Source organism: Gymnoscopelus microlampas, assembly GCF_963454915.1.
Source record: "Gymnoscopelus microlampas genome assembly, chromosome: 14".
Taxonomy (NCBI): Eukaryota; Metazoa; Chordata; class Actinopteri; order Myctophiformes; family Myctophidae; genus Gymnoscopelus; species Gymnoscopelus microlampas.
Window position 1 is genome coordinate 32,229,954 of NC_139951.1, and position 22,790 is coordinate 32,252,743.

Consider the following 22,790-nt stretch of genomic DNA (forward strand, 5'->3'; position numbering starts at 1 on the left):
TCAGCTGCGAGAAACCAGAGTTGTGTTAGCATTGTGCTAGCTGTTATTAGCACGCATATTATTAATTATCCCACGATTGTACATTAATTGTGACTGTGTCTAATCTACATAACCTATTACATAGCTCACCAGCATTGTATGTAGACGCACCTCTGTCCCATAAGGAGCCTGGGGACAGTTCAGACAGCTGAGCCTGGTCTGTGAAGCTGCTGTTTAGCAGGTGCAGTTGCTTAACGTTACCGTCAGTGTTGCCTTGTCTGCTTGTTATAAGCGACTTTGGGCTGTTAAGTTCCTTGTAAATTATCGGTATTTTGCGGGTTGCGTTTTTTGGGGCTTGTTTCTAAAGCGGAGTTGCTTATTTGGGCTTGTTTTCTAATGTTAGTGTGGTTTCTGGCACAAAACATTGTGTCAGAGAGACCCCCATACAAGATTTTGTGAATTTGAAGATATGCCTAAATTTTCACTTTTCTTCAAGATATTTCTTTGAAAATAGCATATATATAAAAGCTGTGTAGATTGGCTATGATGGTCACATAGCCAATGTAGTGCTCATGTTGCTTCTGTTGTGCTTGTCTTCATAGACCTGGTTGCTTATTTCTCTCGCACAAGCTGGCAACACAGTGGTTACCGTGTTTGAATGGTAACTAAACTACAACAGGGAGAATATAAGGCGCACTGATGGCAGCTCCAGCTCGGCGAGTCTTCCCAGACACAGACACTGCGGACGAGGGTGTGAGGGCAACGTGTGACGATGCGACGACATGCAAACGGTCCGTATACCTCAGTTCCAGCCATTCATTCATACACATAGTAGATATAATAACCGTCCGTCCATCGTAAACAACTGAGGTAACGTTACGTCAGACTACAGCTGGGTTACATGTACCATGATAATGACGCTGCTATATTACAAAGCTATATATAATAGTCTCACACGCACTGTGTTTTCACAAGGAGGAATAATATACATGAAGTAGTGGTCTATTTAGCATCTACTACATCATCCTCGCGTGCATAAGAGAACAAGAACCTACTGTAGTCTATCAGTGGTGGAAAAAGTACTCAAATGTTTTACTTAAGTACAAGTACTATAAATACTCTGATACAAGTAAAAGTCCGGAATTGAAAATGTACTTCAATAAAAGTATTGGTATCAAAATGTACTTGAAGTATAAAGTACTCAATATGCAGAATGTCCCATTTCACAATTTTCAAATGTATAAAAATCCTTTGAAAACAACAGATCTACAAGCTCACAGTGCGTTGCATCACAAGCTTGTAGGTCTGCTATTTTCAAATGGCCGAAATGTATACAGAAATACTGGAAATACTCCAGTAAAGTAAAAAATACCTCAAAATCTTACTTAAGTATAGTACTTGAGTAAATGTACTTAGTTACTTTACACCACTTACAGCAGTGGTAGTGTCCAGTGTCCATCATGGAATGGGAAACATGCATTCCCCTTTTTCATCATTATGTAATAATTTCTAGGTTTGCATCCAGTAAAGGTTACTGGAAAGATCCATACATTCAGTACTTTGTGAGGTCTGTGGGGGAACGGAAGGCTCCTGAGATCAATAGAGGTAAGTGAGATGCTATTATGATTATTATTATTTATTACTATTTAAAATTTGTTTTGAACCGTTTTATCTGTTCTCTACGCAATCGTTGATACTATTGAGAAAGAAACGGACTTGACACGGGTCATTTAAATCTAAGCCCAATTTTCATAATACATCTACTTCAATGTGTGAAGCTTTGTCTGCACTCAAGGACCCCACAGCTGAGCATAATGTGCTCCGAAAAATCCCTGCAATATCACAACAGTAACTTACTAACATGTAGTAAAGTAATTCACGCAATACTAAACAAAGTCCTGCCTGTAGGTGGTGGTGAGGTGCAATTGGCCTGGGATTATGTCTGGCATCTAAAATAAAATAATATGAATAATGTGGAGAGGACTGCCCTCTGTTATTTAAAAAGTCACTGCATTACATAAGTGCATTGAGTAAAAAATGTTTGACCTGAATATTATCTAATTATTATAAAATTCCTGAGTATTATCCATAGCTATATTTCCCTCTTTATCGTATCCTTTGGCAATCCCTCCAGGCTTGTGACGTCAACTGTGGAGTGATGCGGTGTTAAGTGTGTATGGGACAGATCTATAGGAAGGTTTGCTTAGATCAGTGGTTCTCAAACGGGTCTGTGGAGGACTTGAGGAGCCTCAAGGACGCTTGAGGCTCCTATTTACAGGAGGTCCTATTTACAGGTCTGTACAGGCCCGGCGCTAGCTATTAAATAAAAAGTATCAGAAGGTTTTTTTTTTTTAAACTGGCTGTCTTGACTGAGGGGTCGAGATGGTCCGGTTGAGGGAGCGTCGCATTAATATTTCCTCTGTAACTGACTTTCTAATAACTGCTGCCATGTCTTTGATTCTGGTTGCAAGAGTTTCATTTGAGATGAAGTCAGTCACAATCCCAACTTTCTTCCTCACCAAAGATTGTGAGACACACGTCATTTGAACACTGTTTTATCAGCTGCTCCCCAATGGAATGGGGCTTCTTTGCCTTGGCAAAGTGGAAGCTGACTTGGTATGATGCCATCAGTGCTGCCCTCTTCCCGTTGAATGACAGGTAGATGACAAAGAGGATATTATTAACGATCACCATTCTCACTTATTCCACCTGAAAATACAGCATTTTATGAGACGACTACATTTAATAACAAATTAATATTTTCCTATATTCCGATTTTGACTGAAAATATGTTAATATATCACTCTTAATTATTTTCTCCCTCCATTATTGTCTGTGTGTGACTGAGACACACACACACACACACACACACACACACACACACACACACACACACACACACCTCTCTGTTAATCTCTGTCAATTGTGGCTATAACATAATCAATTGCAGCACGGACATGTAGGGTTATCTAGCAACATACTATTCACCAACTAAAAGACACACCTAAACAATTCTGCTACACAAACAAACACTTGGACTGACTTACTTTTCTTCTGTCAAAACAGTTTCCTGAAACGCTGTTATTTAAACATGAAACATTCCTTTAACCTGTCCCGATGTTGAGCATGCGTCATTTGGAGATGATCCAATTTGTTCATTTTTAAGCTCTTATTACTGAGCACCTTGAGGCCTCTCAAGGTTGGTAAAGCCAACGTTACGTTGATAAACTTTTCGTTTCCACATCATGCATGCGATTGACAGTGAGGAAATCACAGGAGTCACGCCAGGGAGTAATGGGTCTATCATTGTTAATTTAAGTAGGCTGAGCTGGCAGAGTAGCGAGAGCAGACCTCAACTCGTTTTCAGATCACAGTCACATTTTCGTACATGTCTGCAAAGAGAGGGGGTGGGGTTCGGGTAAACAGCATCTGAACTGAACATACCAGCATAATAGTAGAAAATAATACTTACTTTAGAATTACAATTTTCCCTGGAGACCCAGTAAAGCCCCTACTGCATCACCATCACCCTTATTTCCTCTGCTGTGAATGAAAACCTGTGGTCATAGTCTCAGTGGATTGGTTTATGTTTTGTACATTAGTGTAATGCTTCTATCTATCCTGGCAGGATACTACGCCCGCGTGCGAGGAGTGAACCACCTCCTTGATGCGTTCATCAGAAAGACTGAGTGTAACTGTCAGATTATCAACTTGGGTGCTGGTCTAGACACCACATTCTGGAGGCTAAAGGTACACATCATCCAGCCATGTTGACCGCCTGAGCATGGTAATAATAGTAATCCTATATTATATTATTAATACTATACTGAGTAGAGTGTAAGTGGTTAAATAAAACGAGCACTGCACTGTAGAATGGCAACGGAAACACAAGTGAGCATATCAACCCCAAATGGACCTGAACTAACTGCAGTTGTGTTGGTCAGAATCTGACATTATATTGTTGGGCTTTTCGTCATGATTACTAATTCTACATTATTACTAGTCTAGGTTAGATAATTAATTCATCCTCGAAGATTTGTGTAACATATTCCATGTTTGTATTGAACTATGTTTTTTGTATGTACCGTATATGTGACTATACGTGTGTGTGTGTGTGTGTGTGTGTGTGTGTGTGTGTGTGTGTGTGTGTGTGTGTGTGTGTGTGTGTGTGTGTGTGTGTGTGTGTGTGTGTGTGTGTGTGTGTGTGTGTGTGTGTGTGTGTGTGTGTGTGTGTGTGTGTGTGTGTGTGTGTGTGTGTGTGTGTGTGTGTGTGCGCGCGCATGTGTGCATGCTCACATGGCTTACAGGATGAAGACCTCCTACCTAAAAAGTATTTTGAAGTTGACTTCCCAGTGGTGGTGTCCCGTAAGATCCACAGTATAAAGTAAGACAATAGTGCTATTGGCTTATTTGTTTGTAATACTGGTGCAGTACCCATTGTCAGAGTACTCGGAGACCTGTCTATGACAAACACGTTTGGAGAGGTCGGGGATCTCCATATTTCTGCATAAAAGGGACACACACACAGATTCCTGAATTTATAGATGGGCTAGTGACCTATAGCGAGAGACATAGCCATTCACAATTAATTTAAAGCTCTTCTTAATGATACAGACCCCCTAGCAGTAAGTGAATTGTGATAACAGTCCGTTGTGTCAAGAAATGTAATGTTGCTGTTCTTCTCTATTTAGGACAAAACCACCTCTATCAAAACCCCTCATCGAAACCCACTCCACGGACTCCTTATTATTAGGTAATTAACTGAAAACACATTTCTAGTCATTCAAGAAATTGACTTGTGTAAATTATTTATGTTTCGATTTTTTAAAAATTGTATTTATTACTATTAATATTATTTTTACTAATAATATTAATTTACTTCATTTTTATATTATTCTTATTTAGGTTTATCCTCTTCCTACTACTCATATTTTACAGCACTGGACCTAAACTTGTTTTAGTTTGCATGCACCTGATTTCTTTTTTCTTTTTTACAGTACATAATGTATGAAATACATACATTAATAAAACACTCTTCATTCTTGGTGGCTGGAACTCTTTCAGAATATTCTCAACCCTTCTATATACAATGAAAGATTCTCAGTGTTAATTTATCCTTTTGTAGCTCAGAGTGTTTCATTTGGTATCATTTTACAGAGAGTTTTACTGTGTCGTTTTCTGCGTTTGTGTTCAGACAGCCATAGCCTTGACTCAGACCGATTCTGCATCATTGGAGCGGACCTCAGAGACATCTCAAGTCTAGACGAGAAACTGAAGAAGTTCCAGATTAACCCAGAGTGAGTTAAAATACATATCGTATCGTCACTGTTAGGTGGTAACCTCATATGTCCAAAACTATTACTAATCAGGAAATGGAAAAAATAACCTGTGTTCGAATAAATCCTGTGTACTAGTTATTATTTAGCCACAAGCTCTCGTTAATACCTTTTTCATTGGTTAAATATTTATAAAGCCCACAGACAGACTTAAACACTTTCACTTAAACATTTTACAAGCTCATAATGCGGCAAGAGCTTGTACATGTAGATAGGCTATTGTGCTACTTTTGTGTGACACTGTAGTATGGCATTAATTTATGGAAAGAAAAAAACATTAAGTAGAAATATGGAGATATAGGATATATGATATTTTTCAGACCATGTCCCAGAAGAAATGTGGTGATTAATTGCAGCTAACCACCGTGCTCTGGTGCGTTGTCCTCTTAAAACACAAACATTTGGCAAGAGTGAAGGGTCGCACTCAGAGTGTGTCAGTTCTTTATTTCGCCTTACAAGAAAACAAACGTTTCGGCTATCCAGCCTACGTCAGTGTGTGGAATTGGAGGTATCTACTTCTTTTTTCCTGTTGTGTCAGAGCCTTCTATGGAATTGATTCCTCAAGTCAGTTTATCTCTAGTTGTAGAGCATGAAATATTTGGTTTGATTCTTTTCAGACTTTTAGACTTCCCAAGAATCCCAACTCATCGTATTAAAGCAACTTTCCAATCAAGTTGTGGGATTTTGTGTGAACTGTTTGTCTATGAATACATAATTTGAATACAATGTAATGTCTCTTCCCCTTGAAAAGCTTTTAATAAAATATAGAGAAGTTGGTCACAAAAAAAACCTGTAGGGTCCCTCAATGAGTCTTAAGCCATGCAGCTTTTCAGTTTTACCTGAACTGTATGAGACTATATAGATGTTGTTGAAGTGTTCTCACTCAAACTATTATATAAACCCAATCGAGGTAGTGCAGGACTTGTAGTCTTTGTGTATAGTTTAAGGAATATGTGAGATTTCATTAATGGTAAAAGAAAATCGGTTGAAATGTATAAAGAGTATTTAACTAACAGTGGTGCAGACTAGCAACAGCAGTGTTTTAGTGCAGTATGAAGTTTGATATGGAAAGGGTATGTGACACTGCGCTGTCTGGTAGACACCTCTTCCTAAATTCATTTCTCATATTTATATGACTGGGAAATCGTACCATGCAGTGCCTCGCAATGACGGCAATCACATCCCTGAGGAACTCTTCAATTTTCCATGAGTTTTCTCATCTCTGCATCAAAGAGCTGAGCTTTGACATCGCGTTGAAGATGTCGTAAAAGCGGCCCATATTTACTGTCTCTTTTCCAGGGAAATACTAAATGCATCCTCTGGGCATGGAATGAAGGCCCTCCCCATATCCTTAACCTTTATAAAGATTAAACCTGTGCTTAAACTCAACCATACTAACAGTACCTAACCTTAACTACAATTAATTGATTGAAGCCATACTTAAACTTAACCCTACTACAGTGAGGGACTTCCAGCATGGTTCAACCCTCTGCTGTTGACTGTTGGGACTGTTATATGTTTAGAGATTATTACCGAAAATGCTCTATGCTGAACTAATCTATAATCATGGTGGACAACAGTAACTGTGGTTGGTATGTATCTACTCAACCAGTCTCCATAATCGATTATCAGCCATCACTGGGATGTTATTTTGAGTTCTAATAGCCAATTTCCCTGTTAAAACATGAAAGCAGAGTAATGCCAGCACTCACGGAATGCCCTTCAGGTACTTCTTTTAGATCGGGCAACAGCACACAAATGTGTTTCGGCACAATGCCTTCCTGTTAAAACATGCCTAGTCATTCTCTTATAACATCACATTGTATTCTCCTCCAGGCTGCCTACGCTGCTTGTGTCAGAGTGTGTGCTGGTCTACATGACCCCTGCCCAGTCCTCCAACCTGTTGCACTGGGCTGCAGACAACTTCCACACTGCCATGTTTATCAACTATGAACAGGTAACTGTAACTAAGACCATAGACGCCGAGTTATGCTCGTGCTCACGGGTGCTAAATCCCAACCCCTTTTTTATTGATTGAATAGCCTACTTTATTAACAGTTTGCTGATAGTACACTGGTACGATTTTCCAATGTATGTCCTAGGGCTTATTATGACACATGACTCACTCATATGACTTGTTGGAAAATGTTGCCAAATGCACATTTCAGCACCATATCAACAGGCATAGCCTACAATCACACAAAATATTTTGCCTATAAGCCGGATTCGAGATTTCACAAAGGCTTAGCCTAACTAACGAGTAAGGCAGATAAATATCACCTCATAACTAATTAAATTACTTTCACTTCAGGAGCCTGAAGTAGTATGAAAAAAAAACGAGTGCTAATATATGTTTTTTATATTTAAATTGTGGACGAAACATCTCTCGCCCTCTCTCTGTGTCTCTCGTTGACTGTCCTTCACTCCCTCGAGTTGGTGCTGCCATCTTATCATTGGCAAGCCATGACATGCATGGATGTGCACTGTGCGTACACACGCACCTCTTCACATCTACTAAAGGTTACAAAAGCTGCCGAGTGTTAACAGCGTATGCATATCAATGGTCCATAGTGTGACCTATAAGTAGTATAGGTGTAGACACTGCGTGGATTGCCTAAACTTCAGTGGGTGGGTCAAATTGTTTTGCAACACAGGATATGCTGCGCAGCATTGGCTGGGTGGAGTTCGCTATCAAATGAATGTAAATCTGGCCCCGCACAACGGCTAAAATCAAGGGCACCTTCTTCTACTGGGTGCTCTATATTTCTCCGATGTGCTCGAGCAACAAAGAACTTGCAGGATCGGTGCCTCTGACTAAGACATTTTGATGGTACAGTGCTTTGGGAATTCTTCAACACACAATGTGTTATAAGATCAATAATGTGTTGTGTGGATAAAGATTCTTCAATAATATTTAACTGAGGTGGGTAACCAATTACAGTTGTGACATGCGCTCACAAAACCTAAATGCTTGAGATTTGGCTTTTGAAATGGATGTTTGACTGAAATTTGTAAGATGCTGGAAACATCACAAACCACCCTGGTTATTGGGCTGTTGCTGTCTTGTAAATACAGTAAGCACATTCTTTCAGATTCAGTTCCTTCACATCCATACATTGATAATTCAGCTTCCATGTTTTCGGTTTTCATGTGTTGTTCAGGCTACATCCAACTTGTCATTCACCTGATGTCCCAGGTTAATTTAATGACCCGAACCCCCAACATCCCTGTTTTGGTGGGAATGTTCACCAAAAATCAGATCTACAAGCTCAGGCGTTGTGATGTGTTGCAACTTGCGAGTGTGTAGATCGTTTATTTTTGGCAATGGATTTGGTTTAGAGTGTAAAAAAGAGTGGAGCAAGTACAGAGGTAGCTCATGTCCAATTTACTATGTATATAGAGGGTTTATGTGGATAAACTTGTAGGACTCTGTGTCCCCAGGACCCAAATGGAGAACCGGAACTTCATAAAAGATGGGCGTTTCATTATCTCTGTGATTTACGTATATTTACTACTCTACTACTACACTACCAGCTCAGTGGCCTTGTGCTTAGTGTCCGCCATGAGATTGGGAGGTCACTAGGGTTCAATTCCCTGGCCGGGTCATACCAAAGACTATAAAAATGGCACCCAATGTCTCCCTGCTTGGCACTCAGCATCAAGGGTTGGTTTGGGGATATTAAAGTCCCTGCAACATTCATGTCATGGCAGGGGGATGTACTTGTACATCAAGCCTCCTCACACTACAGAAACAGGAGATAGGCTCCTGCCCTATGGGCCACATGACTCAGGAACCGTTGGTTCTCAAAGCAATTTACTTTCTACTCTTCTTATGTATTTGGTATTCTTCTAAACAGGACTCTCTGTTTTAATCCAGGTGAACATGACGGATCGTTTTGGCCATGTAATGATTGAGAACCTACAGCGCAGACAGTGTAACCTGGCAGGAGTAGAGGCCTGCCAGTCTCTGGAATCCCAGGTAACTCACATCATGATATCATTTGTTTCTATTAGCATTGCTGCAATATGCACATTTCTCAGTAACTACATAGTTACAGTAACTGTATAGTGCATATTAGAAGAAGGGGGTTAAACTACAATTTGACCAGTACCTTGGAAAGTGTGGTATCAAACCCAAATATAAAATTCTGAACTAATCCTTATAAATTAACACTAGATTTTGCAGTGCAATTTATCACAAGCTTTCTACCAAACTTTTCCAGGCCCAGGGATTGCTTAATGTCAACAAAGAATACAAATAGGTGAATGCACTGCTAATGTGATACAAACAGCCAGTGTTTTTAATACTCACATGGTGGAAAGGAAAGGTCATGGCCCAACTGATAATTTAAAGAATGTTTATAGATCGCCTGCTCAAAAGACATGTTTGCATGTGTTGTTGCTAGTACAAGTTTGTGTATGTGTGGTTTTCAGAAAGAGCGGTTTCTAAAGACTGGTTGGGAGAATGCAGATGCTCTGGACATGATGACTGTATACAGTGTTCTTCCACAGGAGGACATAATAAGGTAATACAGATCCACCTCACCCAAGAGTTATAGGCAGATATGGGATGTAACAGAGAGTTATCATTTCTGACTTTTTTTCTTTTTTTTAATTGCAAGGGATATCAGTAGTTAGCAATCCCATATGGGTGCATTGCTGCATAAAATATACAGCTGTTTAATGGGCAACTTTCACACCGTGGAAGGTCTGAACATTGCTCTGGATGTGAGCCTGGAATGTAAACAAAGATGTTCATATCATATATTTCCAAATAGTAGCCTAGGCTTTTATGCGGCAGTGGCTCAGGGGTAGAGTGGCCGGTAGATCGGCCGGATGACATCCGCGAGGTTCCTAGTTCGATCCCGCGCTCCTGAACTCCTAATTGCTCTCGATGAGCAGGTTGGTGCCTTGCATGGTTTCCTCCGCAATCGGGGTGTGAATGTGTGTGTAAATGGGTAAATGTAATCTATGTAAAGGGCTTTGGATAAAAGCGCTACAGTGTATATAAATGTAACATTTACCATTTACCATACGCAAAATCGATTTGGACCCCGGGCATTTCAAACGAACCAAACGGCTATTTGCAGCAGCCTTTTATTTATTTTTGCACTGGCGCAGGCCATTATTTGGTTACGGTTCCAATTAGGCTGAAGAAACTGCAAATAATAGCCCCAGCTTAATTGGACGGGGCGTTTTATACGCAAAATGGTGTAAGACCCCAGGCGAGTATTAGGTAGTGGGCGGCTATTTGCAGTAGGGCTACTATTTGGAAATATACGGTAGTTTATGTATGGAATGCCACACATGAAGCAACTTCCTCCTGACTCCAGTTGTATTCTAATACATATAATTGTGTTGTCTTATTATATTACGTGTATTAGGTCTCATCTAGTTGTGTGTCATTTGCTTCCAGAATTGAACATCTGGAGTTCCTCGACGAGAAGGAACTGTTACAACAACTTCTTCAGCACTACAGCATCTGTTGGGCCACCAAAGACAAGCTTAAACTGGGTAAGGTTTTTCATGAAGCAATTTGCTGGAACCGTTATTTCACAGTTGTATATAACACAAAAAGTTTGGAAATTTAACTTCCGTCGATTATTTCTCCCCTTTTAAAATATCAATTGGTATTGTATTTTATATAATTTGTATCGTTGATTAGTCACCTTTACAATTGAGCATTCATGGAATGAGCAACACAGCAACATGTGTGGTTAGTGCCCCCCCAAAATTGCCAAAATCCCCTGCAATATTGTTCTGTTGGCACTCACTCTTGTTTTTAACTTAAAGTGCTGGCAGGTGTGTGCCAGGCACCTGAGCATGGGTCCTGTAACTTGGTTGAGTTTGTGTATGCTCCAAGCAGCAACACTGGTGGAAAGATGCCACGTTTGTCCCTTCAGGGCAATAGGGCAACTGGAAGCTGGTGTTCCAGCATGCAGAGGGGCAGCATTATTTGGTGTGAGCCCTGGTACCATTTCCTTAGGACCAAGTTCCGTGAGACTGGTGAAGTTAAAGACTTTCACGATTTTGGCAAATGTTTGGGTGGCACTACCCACACGTTTCGTTGTAAAGGTGATGATATAATACAATACCAATTAGTATTATTAAAGGGGAGAAATAATCGACCGAAGTTACGTTAACAAACTTTTTGTGGGCAGTTTATATACATACATACATTTGGGCCGGCCAAATGTTCATTTGACCGGCTATATGGGTGTTTGCATAATCTATCTATACTACGTATTTGCAGAAAGTGTGGGAGGTAAAAGGGGTCTGGAATGATTGTAGCTTATGTAAAGCATGATGGATCTCTTCTCTCATGGAGGGACCGGTTGAAAACATCCATAAAAACTCCTGATAACTGTGTTGCATTTGATCTGAGCACATGCCCTGGAATGCGGTCTTGGCCCTGTTGCTTTGCACGTGTTATTCGTTGATGCCTATTCGTGTAAAAAATATTGCACACTTCAGATTCAGCTGAATGATGACGCCAATCCTCTGTGCCTATCCAGCTTTGGTTAGCTATTTTCTGCTTTTTCTGGGCCATTGAGGGGGGGGCGTCAGCCTCATCGCACATGCGTGAGTGTCCATTCGTCTACGCCTCTCCCGCTGCAGCGTGAGAGGTTAAGACACCTGGTGCTACAAACAGTGTTTCTCATGAAAACACACGATACAAACACTGTTTCTCATGAAAACATAGGGCTGTCAGAGCTGTCAGTGTGGCTGTCAGAGCCCTGAAAGAGAACAAAAACTGTATTCATCTGTAAATAACCATTCTTGTTTTGTTCACGCTGTTACTTAAACTCATGTACATAGATAAGTGTACCTGATGTATGCAGGTACTGTGTGTGTGTGCGCGTGTAAAAAATATTGAGTCTCCAATATATAAATATTTATATAAAAATAAAATAAAACGGGGACTCACAACTCACTTTTTGAATGCTCCAGTCCAAGTTTTTATTTGCGACAAACGGCAGATACAACATTTCGAGTTTCCACCCTTTCTGTCTTTTTCAAGTATATGTCAAGTATATACTTGAAAAAGACCAAAAGGGTCGAAACGTTGTATCTGCTGTTTGTCGCAAATAAAAACTTGGAGCATTCAAAAAGTGAGTTGCGAGTCCTCGTTTTGTTTTTATATACCTTACCCCACCACACATTGCAAGGTATTACCTCTACTTTTTAACCTCATTCTTAAAATGTCATTACAATCCATCCAGTGTTATCTCTATTAGCTTGCAGCTGTTAGCAGAGTCTTTTGTTGCTTGTACCTGTATGACTGAGTGACAAATGATTGTCTCTCTTCTTGACACACTAGATGTTGCAACATACACTGGATGTTGCAGAGATGAAACCACTGAGCTTGTTGATATAACCTTCTAACCCAGGGGTTCCCAAACTTCTCTATGCTACCCTCAAAATTGAGATAGATTGTAGATGTTATTTCTGACAAATTTGTTATACCCAAAGTAGGGACACCTGGTTGAAAATGGTTAAACTGGCACAATAATCTCATGAATTTGAATTGGTTTCTTTCTTTTTTAATATATATATACATTTTAATGACCCCCCCCCCTTTCCACTCCACCACTTTGAAACCTGTGCTCTAACCTCACTACTGCCACTTCTTGTTAGCCTGGAACCCAGGCTATCATCCTAATTGAGCCGGATTTCAAAACGTCACCAATTACATAGGCAAGTCAGGAAGTAACTCAAATTTTACATAAGAAGGCTCTGCCCCGCCCCACCCACAGACCTTTATATTGGAAGCCACTGGTCCCGCCCCACCCACAGACCAATCAGAAGCCGTGGCGACCTTTCAAATCGGATGATAGCCAGATGGAGAAGTGAAGTGATTTTTCAAAATAAAGGCTGAACAAGCACCTCCGTCTGGATTCCAGGCTAACTTCTTGTTACACTTAAGCCCAATGCATACTACAGCTAAACAACTGACGTTTCTTCGGTTCGGTTGGGTCCAGACTACAATACGGCCTCATTAAGCGGTTCACGTGGGCTGCTGCTGAATCAGAACTTTTGTCAGTTGTTCCGTGCCGCCTCTGAGATGTTGCAACTACGAACTAGTTCGGCTACAGTGAATGGTCAGACGTTCCGCATTGTTTCCTCATTTGTTCAGCCTAGTTTCGAGTTCATTCTGTCACCAGTGAAACCAGCGAAGAGACACAAGTCAACTTCCAGGAGGCGCAAGCACCTCTGAAATCCCTGTCTAGTGACCATTCATAAACACAACCTATCGCTAGAAAGGCAAAACTTCCATACCTCTGTCAGGAAATTCCCTGCATCGCAGGCGATATCCAGGTATTAATTTAACCCATTTAGACCTGAGGCCGATTCTAAAAACGCCTTCTAAAACCTAACCATAGTTTTCTGAAAACATTCAAATTCTTACTAAAAATAAAAAATAAAAAATGATGTTGCTATATTATAGCAACAACTAATGAGACACAGAGGTGGCATCCGGATTGAAAGGTATAACAGCGTATAGGTAGCAACAGGTCTCAATGGGTTAAGCATCTGCATCTGTTCCAGTAGTAATGCTGGCTGTAGTGTACACTGCTTCTGTCAGAGCAAACAGCGTGAGAGTAGTTGGCCGGGTCTGGGTTCCATAACTGTGAAATGTGTCTGTTTACAGCTTTTTCGGTTCGGGAGCCCTCCCGAACCAAACTGAACACGGTTGTTCTGGTGTAGTATGTATCAGGCTTTATTCATTCATACTTTCATTCCATAAATCCACTCCTCCTCACCGATCGGACTAGCATGGGTCATGCATGCGTCAGCAGTCATTGCACTGCTTTATACTGTTCCTGGAGCATTTGACTATAAGCATGTCATGTTTTGTTTCCTCAGGTCTGTCACAGGTGTCGTTTTGAGTGTGAAATCACAGTGCTGGTCAGACTAGCATGGGAATCGGTGCGTGCCACAATCAGCAATTGGCAAAGGAAGAGGAAGGAGAGGCATATGGAAGAGGAAGCCGTCTCCTCCGCCAAGCTTGTCCTCTCTGGAAGCAGCAAACGTGTGGATTCTCTAAGCATCAGCAGAAATGGCTCTTTGTTTTCTTTGCGTCCCTGAAGTGTTCGCAGCATGTCTTTTTTTGTGCCATGATTAAGAGGGGGGTGATTTATGTGACAAAGTGTGACGCTACAGAAGGTGGGAGTGAAGCATATCCTATATGAAGGAATGGATCAGATCTGCTCTTGATTATAGGATGACATTTATTTAGGGTTACATGTGAAATATTAGTCACACCTGCCTAGTACTGAGTAGGACCCCCTTTTGCTGGCTGCTAGGACCACCGCACCAACAATAATGCTGTGTTCAAAGTCGCTTAAATAAAGCATCTCTCCCACGCTAATGCTTAAGCCTGATTTATACATACAGTAGTTGTACTTCAGTTTTGCACACCGAAAATAGCAGTCTACAAGCTCACAACAAATCGCAGTGTGACATATTATGAGCTTGTAGATCAGCTATTTTTGGTGTGTGACACCAGCACACAACTAAGTATAAAACAGGCAATTAGTCTATCAGTGAATGAACCTCTTGACCCTGTCTGGATACTTTATATACAGTATTTGCTGTTTGGAAGAGCAGGCTGTTTGCGTTCACAAGCAGGTGTAAATGATCATGTGTCCACTCTGTGTAAGCCATTTTAATATGTTTTGGATGATTGAAGAATGTAAAGAAGTTATAAGGACTTCAGAGATCTTGTAATTGTCTCTAGGGTTGCCACATGTCCAGGATTCACTTGGACAGTCCAGGAATTTTGTTGTCGGTCCAGGAAGAAAATGGCAATGTCCAGGAATGTGAGTATTTTTGAGTGTTGGCATACATATAGTATTACTCAATTAGATGTATGCAGCGTCCAGTTTTACTTAGTTCCTACATGTAATTTGACCCATAAACTGAACATATATACACTTAGGTATATTGTTTTGTTTGTTTACCCCAACTCATTTTAGTCATGTAGGGGATAATTCACAAAGCTGACTAATTCACTAAGCTGGCTTCTGCACTAGGCATATGTAAAACCTGGAACCCCTTTAAATATGGAACATAGACTGAAGAGTTTCACTCTGCATAAGTCTGACTTACTCAGTTTGTCAGCATCATATGTGGCAACCCTAATTGTACCTGTTTGTGTCATTTGTCTTTCATTGTGCCATTGTTTCTTTCATTTATTTATAAGTTGTACTTCCCAGAAAAATATTTTCATAAAACATAAAAAATTGGGCACTATGTTCACCTGCATGCGTCTTTCGTTTTTAGTATTGAATTACCTGATTTGCTTTAAATGCCAATGCTGGCTGATTTGTATTTGCCCGTAACAAATTTTCTACAAAGAAAAAGAAATGTGATAGTGACAGCTATTTTTCTTCAAATATTAGAAACTGAGATACCAATTTATCAAACGATGAATGCTAATCTGGTGCAGTTGAATAAAGACATCCTTTTTGTGTAGACGCCAGTCACATGATCATTTTAACATTCTGTTACATGGTGCCCTCAGAACAACATCAACTACCTTGACTTTGAATCCATGTTGGTGTTGCAGCCTGAATTCAAAATAGATTAAATTGTCCCTGTGTCACTCATCTGCTCATAATAAACGCATAATGTCACTTGGCGATTATAAAGGTATTTTGATTTGACCATTGACACAAAATGTCAATCAAGTAAATATGCCATTCAGGCTGCAACAACCACAAAATGCATGAAACGTCAGGCAGTATTAATGCAATCTGAAGCCACTGGATGTTATTGAATGCAGAAGTCAGCATAATCTATTGAGGGTGAGATTAAAATGTCATTAGAAGCAAGATGTCCACTCATTCATCAGTAAAACACCTTTTATATCTGGTAGCTCATTAACTTATCAGCTCTACCCCTTTTCACCAAGAAACAATAAGCCAATGTGACCTTGTTTTAACCATCAATGGTGGCATTTGGCCATGTGTGATAAAGGACAACCTTTTGCTTAAGTTAAAATAAATTTGTCGTCAAAAGGATTCTGTCATTGCTTGCATACCGTAACCGTATGATACTTATTTTGAAATGCTGTCTGTAAAACAGCTCAAGGTGTGATCATTCTGGATATTGTTGATTGCTGTTGTATTGTAATGATAAGCTATTCCTCATACTTATCTGTCCATCTGTGTTCTCTGATAGCCAATGACACCAAGAGCTATTAATTTCTATGGATTGGTGCCAATAACAACGAGGGCTTGAATAATACTGAGTAGGTGGGGCATCAGAAATAGCCAGGGATGTGCGTGTGTCCTCTCCTGTCTGCATCAGAAAGACGTCCACAACTTATCTGAGCATTTGACCAGTAGAACCAGCAGGTGCACCTGACACACCACAACAACAATCAAGATGTCTGGCACAGAGACCAAGTCGCCATCGGAGGTCTTCACCATAGCCGGGGAGATGCAGGCAGAGCAAGGCAAACTCAAATCAAAAAGCAAGAAGGTCTCGTTCTTTGAACAGTATGCCCAGCCATGTCTGGCTGAGTTGTTGGGGACTACCCTCTTTGTGTTCGCGGGTTGTGCCTCTGTGATGGATAACACTGCTCCACACTCCATCCAGCCTGCTGTGGCACAAGGGTTGGCACTTGCATTGCTCATCGCAGCGTTTGGAGAGATCAGGTAAGGCACACAGAAAAACCTAAGCGTGTAAGCTTTACATGTGAACTAGGGAACTTGATCTTGAATGTAATATTGACTGGAGTAGTGTTTGTAAGCCAGTGGGCTGTGGCTCATAAGTGGGGGGTTGGAAGGGTTGCAAGGCCTTTGATTGATTGATTGATTGATTGATTGAAAACTTAATTAGACAGAAATGTAAACCGCATGAGGTACGATCAGACATTTTAGCTAAGAGGATAACACAAAGTCCTGGAGACTTGTTTCCATTGTGGTCCTATGTATTAAATTCATCAACATGGTATAAAAATATAACACCAAAATACAATATCAACAAATATAAAATGTATGTACAGAGTAGAAAAGGGGGGGGGGGAACTGTAGCCTGTGAATGCCATCACCTTTCTATTGGAGTTTACCTCCCCCTTTGGCCCCCTGAATGGTGGATTTTCAGGCCTGTTTTGAGGGAAGCCTTAAGGCAGAAGATTTTATGATCAGTTTTATGCTACTGTTGCCCAGAGCTTATGTACTGGTTAAAGAAATGTGCAGAGACAGTTGACCTAAGGTAATGGACTCTATGGTTTCAGTGGAGGGCACTTCAACCCTGCAGTGTCTCTGAGTGTGTACCTGTGTGGAGGAATGAAGCTTGTCCTACTGTTGCCCTATTTCCTGGCTCAGCTAACTGGAGGAATGATTGGTGCCGCTTTGGCCCAGGTAGGAGTCAACTGGTTTTAGTATAATTTCTCACAATGTCAATATGTACACTTCATATTTATTATCCTTTCATATTACATCATATAATATATATTATTGAGTAGACTTGCATTGAATAGATTTTTTTTTTACAAAAAAATACTATCTTGATTCATTTCTGTTTACTTTTTCTACCAATCACTCAACATTTCACAAACTGTGAAACTTTGAATTGCTGTACTTAGTTTGGACATAGCTTACATACCAAAGTTATTACATAATTCAAAAGTGGACTATAAGACACTTTGCTTACAACTATTCAAGACATTGTCAAAAGAAAATTATTGGATTATTTTTGGCAAATTGTCTGGGGGCAACTGTTATTTCTACACTATAATAACATGAGCACTGTCTGCTCAATACACAAATCCACAGACGCGCTGCCTGTAGCTGCCTGTAGTCGGCCATTGCTGCGGTGTTGCGGTGCGGAGCGTTGACACCGCAGCTATGGCTGCCTACAGGCAGCGCGTCTGTGGATTCGTCTATACAAAGCTGGTTTTATAAGCTTGTGATTCAGCACTGATGGTCCCATAATGACCTGAACCAAGAAAAACTGTCCAGAACAGAGCAGGTGAGGGTGGTGTTGGCCCACTGAAACGTGTAGACAGGAAATAATTTCTGTCTTGTCTTGGAAATGGCTTCCAGTATGGGCCAGAATAACACAATTTAGGCTCAACATGGTGCTTTGGATTATCGATGGCAGGGCACCTACAGTAATTAGCTTGCCAAATATTCCCCTCTAATAGGAGAGTCCGTCCGTCTGGTGGCGGAGCACAGGGAGCGAGAAATTTGGAATCTTATGTCATAGATACATCATAAAAGCACGTTATTGGACTATTCACCTCACCCTCTGATGGCACCGGACAAATATTGTATTTGACAAACAGACAAATACAATGGATACACAGGTCTATGGTTTCCCTTTCTCCTGCTTTGCCATGGAAACAAAAGAAAAACATTCTCAGATGTAGAATATTTAATAGAATTTACGCCAATGTCTCCGGTTTCATAACTATATAATAATTATATAATATATCATTTCAGTTCACAATATAATATAAATATAATATAACTAACCTAATCTCTCTTCTATATCCAGGCTATGTTCCCCACTGCACGGAACTTATTATTTTCCAGCGGTGCCTTCATTCAGGTGAAAGGCTCAGAGTTCTTTGGTGGAGCCATTGTGGCGGAACTGATGATGACCTTCTTCCTCACCTTGGTGGTGTGCATGGTAGCTGTCAATGGCCGTACCCGTTCCATGCTGGGTTCCTTCGTCATCGGCCTTACTGTGACTACTGGTGTACTGGGCACGTAAGGCTCAGAGCAAAGCATGCTGTAAAAACCTTCATCTACAACCCTACATTATAGGGTTGGGTAGCTCAGTGGCTCAGCTTAGTTTCAGTGGTGTCAGTGTAATTTTCTTCAATTGTTTTATTATATCATTGCAAATGTATTGATGATTATGTTTTTTAGTATACAGGGAATATTTCTATGTTCAGAATGTGTTTTATAATTTTTTGCATTGTCTGTGTGTCTGTCGCCGCAGACCGATCAGTGCCACGCTGCCAGTAGGCCTTTCACATATTATAAAACAAACAAACAAAAACTAACATTATTTCACATTATGTGATTATAGGCAACTTATTCATTTGTTTTAATCTGAGGACATTTAGTAAGTAAGTCAGATTGATGTTATTTGTTTCAGGACACATTCTCAGAACTATTGCAAAATAAATAGGCGTATCCGACACATCCCCCAACCACTACATGTGATAGCCTACTTTACAGAGCAAGTAGACCTCACAATTTAACCCAAACCTGAACCCTTATAGTGATAGCCTACTAAAATAATTCAAAATGGGACATGACCCAATAAAGCAATTTGTGCATTAGTTCCCACAGGCTCTCACACGTTTGAGCATTTGCTTGTTCATCCTCACCATGTTGTTTTGGTGTAAATACCAAGTTGTCAGTGAGGTTGTTGTCCTATGCCCATTATCTCAGTGAGGTTGTTGTTCTAGCATGCAGATGAATACTCTTACTTTTACAGTAATCATCTGAAATCTGCTCCCTTTCGACTTTCACAGTAAATTTGACTATTGGATGTCTTAAGAGCTCTTCGCCTTTTTTCTTCTTTATTTTTTGCAAGGAACTTCTCCGTACTGGAATGATAGTCATACTGTACATTATCTTTGAAACTGTTAAAAAAGCGGCATTATATGCATCTTAAATGAGAAGCCATCCCTGTGGGTTCACCCAATAATTGTGGTTTCAGAGCATCCGTATCTGGAGGCTGTATGAACCCAGCCAGAGCCTTCGGCCCTGCAGTGACAGCCAACTTCTGGGATCATCATTGGATCTACTGGGTTGGACCCTTCTGTGGATCACTGCTCTCTGTCAGCTTCGTCAGGTATGTTTTAAGGTTGTAGAACTAGCTATGAACTCAGTGATCCATGGGAAATTCTGGGAAATTTGTTTTGTAGGTAGGCTCCTAGAGTCATTTTGTGGTTGTCTGTTATTTTAACTTGCAAAATTATAGCCAGGCCAATATGCTGTTATACTCAACATTTTGTGCAAAGGGGGTCAAATGCTGTGCTTAAATGGGATCCATGACTCACTTAACTTAATTCCAACTGATTATTAGGTAAAACATGAATGTCGTTCTAGTTTGTTTATAGGTCAGATCATTTTCTGATTTGAAAGTTAACACTTATCAATCATTTAATCCTGGCACAAGGAAACTTGCCTTTTGTTCTAGCAAACATAAACCATTTGTAGGTATTGACTTTATTTTAATATCACCACCATCGTTTGCCTATGCCTTATGTCAATAAAATGTAACTTTGGCATATCTATCATCATTGCCTATTTACAGTATGCCAACTTTAACTTTCACAGTTTCAGACAGCAGCCACTAGGTTGCGCTTTAATTGTGCTTTTCTTTATAATCCAAGATATTGTGAGCAATGGTCAGAGCTAAATCATGTATTATTTCTGGGTTGTATTAAAGGTTTTCTAATTATATATGTATATCACCTTGTCTAAGTTAACATTTAAGTCTGTCTTCTGTTTATTCTCTCCTTGTTCTTTTCTCTCTCTCTTTCTCTGTTTTCAACAGAGAGAATACTCTTAACATGCAGCCACCACCATTATTATTTCCACAGTAGACAGTATTTCCTAGTCGCTTACTGGTCAATAAATAACAGCAATTATAACAATAGTGACCAACTGGCTGATGTCACTAGTCTTAAAAGAATACATAAAGAGTGGGCACCAGAAAATGTGGGCACAGGAGAATACTGGTCACCGAGGTAGAATAGGCACTTGGGAAATCTGGGCAACTGGGTACCAAAGCAGAGTTGGCACCAGGAATACTGGATACGTGTGGTGAAGTCTTCTTCTTCTTTCTGCTAATTCCCATCGGGAAGTAGTAGGCTATATTTGTGTCTTCTGTATGTCTGTATATTCTTTAGAACTGTTTGTGTAATGAGCACATGCATACAGAACACAGATATTACAAAGTGATAAAGCAATGTCATTTTCTATTCGGAACAAGGACAATTCTGAGGCGTCAACAATACAACTACTGTAGTACAGTATTGAATGCCCTGTAGGCCAACTGAACTGCTGCCAAATCCGGAAACCCTACAACACTTGTAATTTGAGTGATAGACGCACACTATACACATCTACACTACTTTCAGCTTATCAGCCCATAACCTCTGATCTGACTGATATGCTCATATATATGGGAATATATGGGCATACTGATGAAATTTCATTCAATCAATTGTCAAGTCTACTCTCTCCAACGACTACCACTTGCCTCCTGCATGCCTCCTATTGATTTAATGTATAAAATAATTATTTCAAACTTGGCCTCGGTAAAAAGTAACATCTCCGGTGGAGGGCATAACATGTTTTTTCCCCCAAAAGCTGGATATTTTTCTTTTTTTTTTGCAAACTCAGCATAAACGGAATGAAATGGAAGGAGGCAGAACCAGGGCAGTAGGAAGGAGCCTGCTGGTTGGTTGGTCAGGGATCAATCGGAAGGCGGACAATGGATTCTAGTCTAGACAAACTTAATGACAGAGTTCAGTGTCTGGTCAAGGACACTTTGATGAAATGCATTGCTACAATTTGGATTTACTTTTTCTTTCCGCTGTGCTACCTGCTTTGAAAACACCTCTGTTTTACCAGCCAACTGGATTTTGAGAATAAAACTTCCAATGTTTTACTTGGCTCCTGGCCAAAGAGGAAGAAATGTTGTGAAATGTACCATTCACAATGAAAGTATATTAGTATATGGCTGGTGACTGTGACTGTAGTCTATTCTAGTACAGCATTTGTTTTCCAGACGGCCATACTGACTTTGATAAAGTGAGTGAGGGGCCACACACTGGAAAACTGAATTTAAACTTTAGACACATACGGCTGAATTATGTTCTCTGCATGAATTTGGTAGACATGATGGATTGCTTAACAGTAGGCTATTTGCCAGGCCAGAAAGCCTGTGTCCTTGCTTCACAACACAAGAATGGTCTGATACAAAATGTTGACTTTTTCTTACAGCTGTACTACGTCACTCTGGTGTACCCTAAAAGTGTTAACTTATTGCTCATCTATCAATGGCAGTTCTGACATCCATTTACTTATTTCTTTTTGTTCTTTATTGCAGATTGTTGTTTGGAGACCAGGGGACTCGGGTCATGTTGAAAGACGACTAGAGAAGGCCTCCCATTTTTTATATTATTTTAAAACTTTTGCATTACACTTATGCACCCTTTTTCTTGGGAGGCTGAGGGGAAGTCAGAGATTGGATTGTAGAACTGAAAACTGTCCGTCACTGGGTCATTCAAATGTAGAGCATTTAATTTAGATTAGGCCTCTTTTCAGAAAAAATAGAGGGTGGTGGGGAATGTTTGAAAATGTTCGCCTATAATGACATGCCCAAAATATAGATGTCAGGTTGGAAGCGGTTGGTAAATGTATGGGATATCAGGTTGAAAGTGGTTAATAAATGTATGGTTGCAGACTAAACAAAAACGCATATCTATAA

General features: G+C 40.2%; 2 protein-coding genes across 3 annotated transcripts; both read left to right on the plus strand.

The window, feature by feature from the left end:
* lcmt1 (leucine carboxyl methyltransferase 1) lies at positions 1-16,241 on the plus strand. Of its 2 annotated transcripts, none has more exons than XM_084078492.1 (12): positions 1-220; positions 582-770; positions 1,493-1,584; positions 3,608-3,729; positions 4,287-4,363; positions 4,671-4,732; positions 5,174-5,276; positions 7,152-7,272; positions 9,193-9,294; positions 9,750-9,841; positions 10,732-10,829; positions 14,184-16,241. In XM_084078492.1, the coding sequence occupies exons 2-12, from the start codon at positions 679-681 to the stop codon at positions 14,204-14,206; spliced, it is 984 nt and encodes a 327-aa protein (XP_083934618.1). In that variant the 5' UTR covers positions 1-220; positions 582-678; the 3' UTR covers positions 14,207-16,241. The 2 variants fall into 2 exon arrangements, with proteins under 2 accessions (XP_083934618.1, XP_083934619.1); XM_084078493.1 differs by having other exon boundaries at positions 659-770.
* A 468-nt stretch (positions 16,242-16,709) lies between these two features.
* Positions 16,710-22,546, plus strand: LOC311060162 (aquaporin-8-like; the record flags this gene model as incomplete). Its single annotated transcript, XM_084078292.1, has 5 exons — positions 16,710-16,981; positions 17,563-17,689; positions 18,828-19,042; positions 20,007-20,141; positions 22,410-22,546. The coding sequence occupies 5 exons, from the start codon at positions 16,710-16,712 to the stop codon at positions 22,456-22,458; spliced, it is 798 nt and encodes a 265-aa protein (XP_083934418.1). The 3' UTR covers positions 22,459-22,546.
* Between the last annotated feature and the right edge of the window lie 244 nt (positions 22,547-22,790).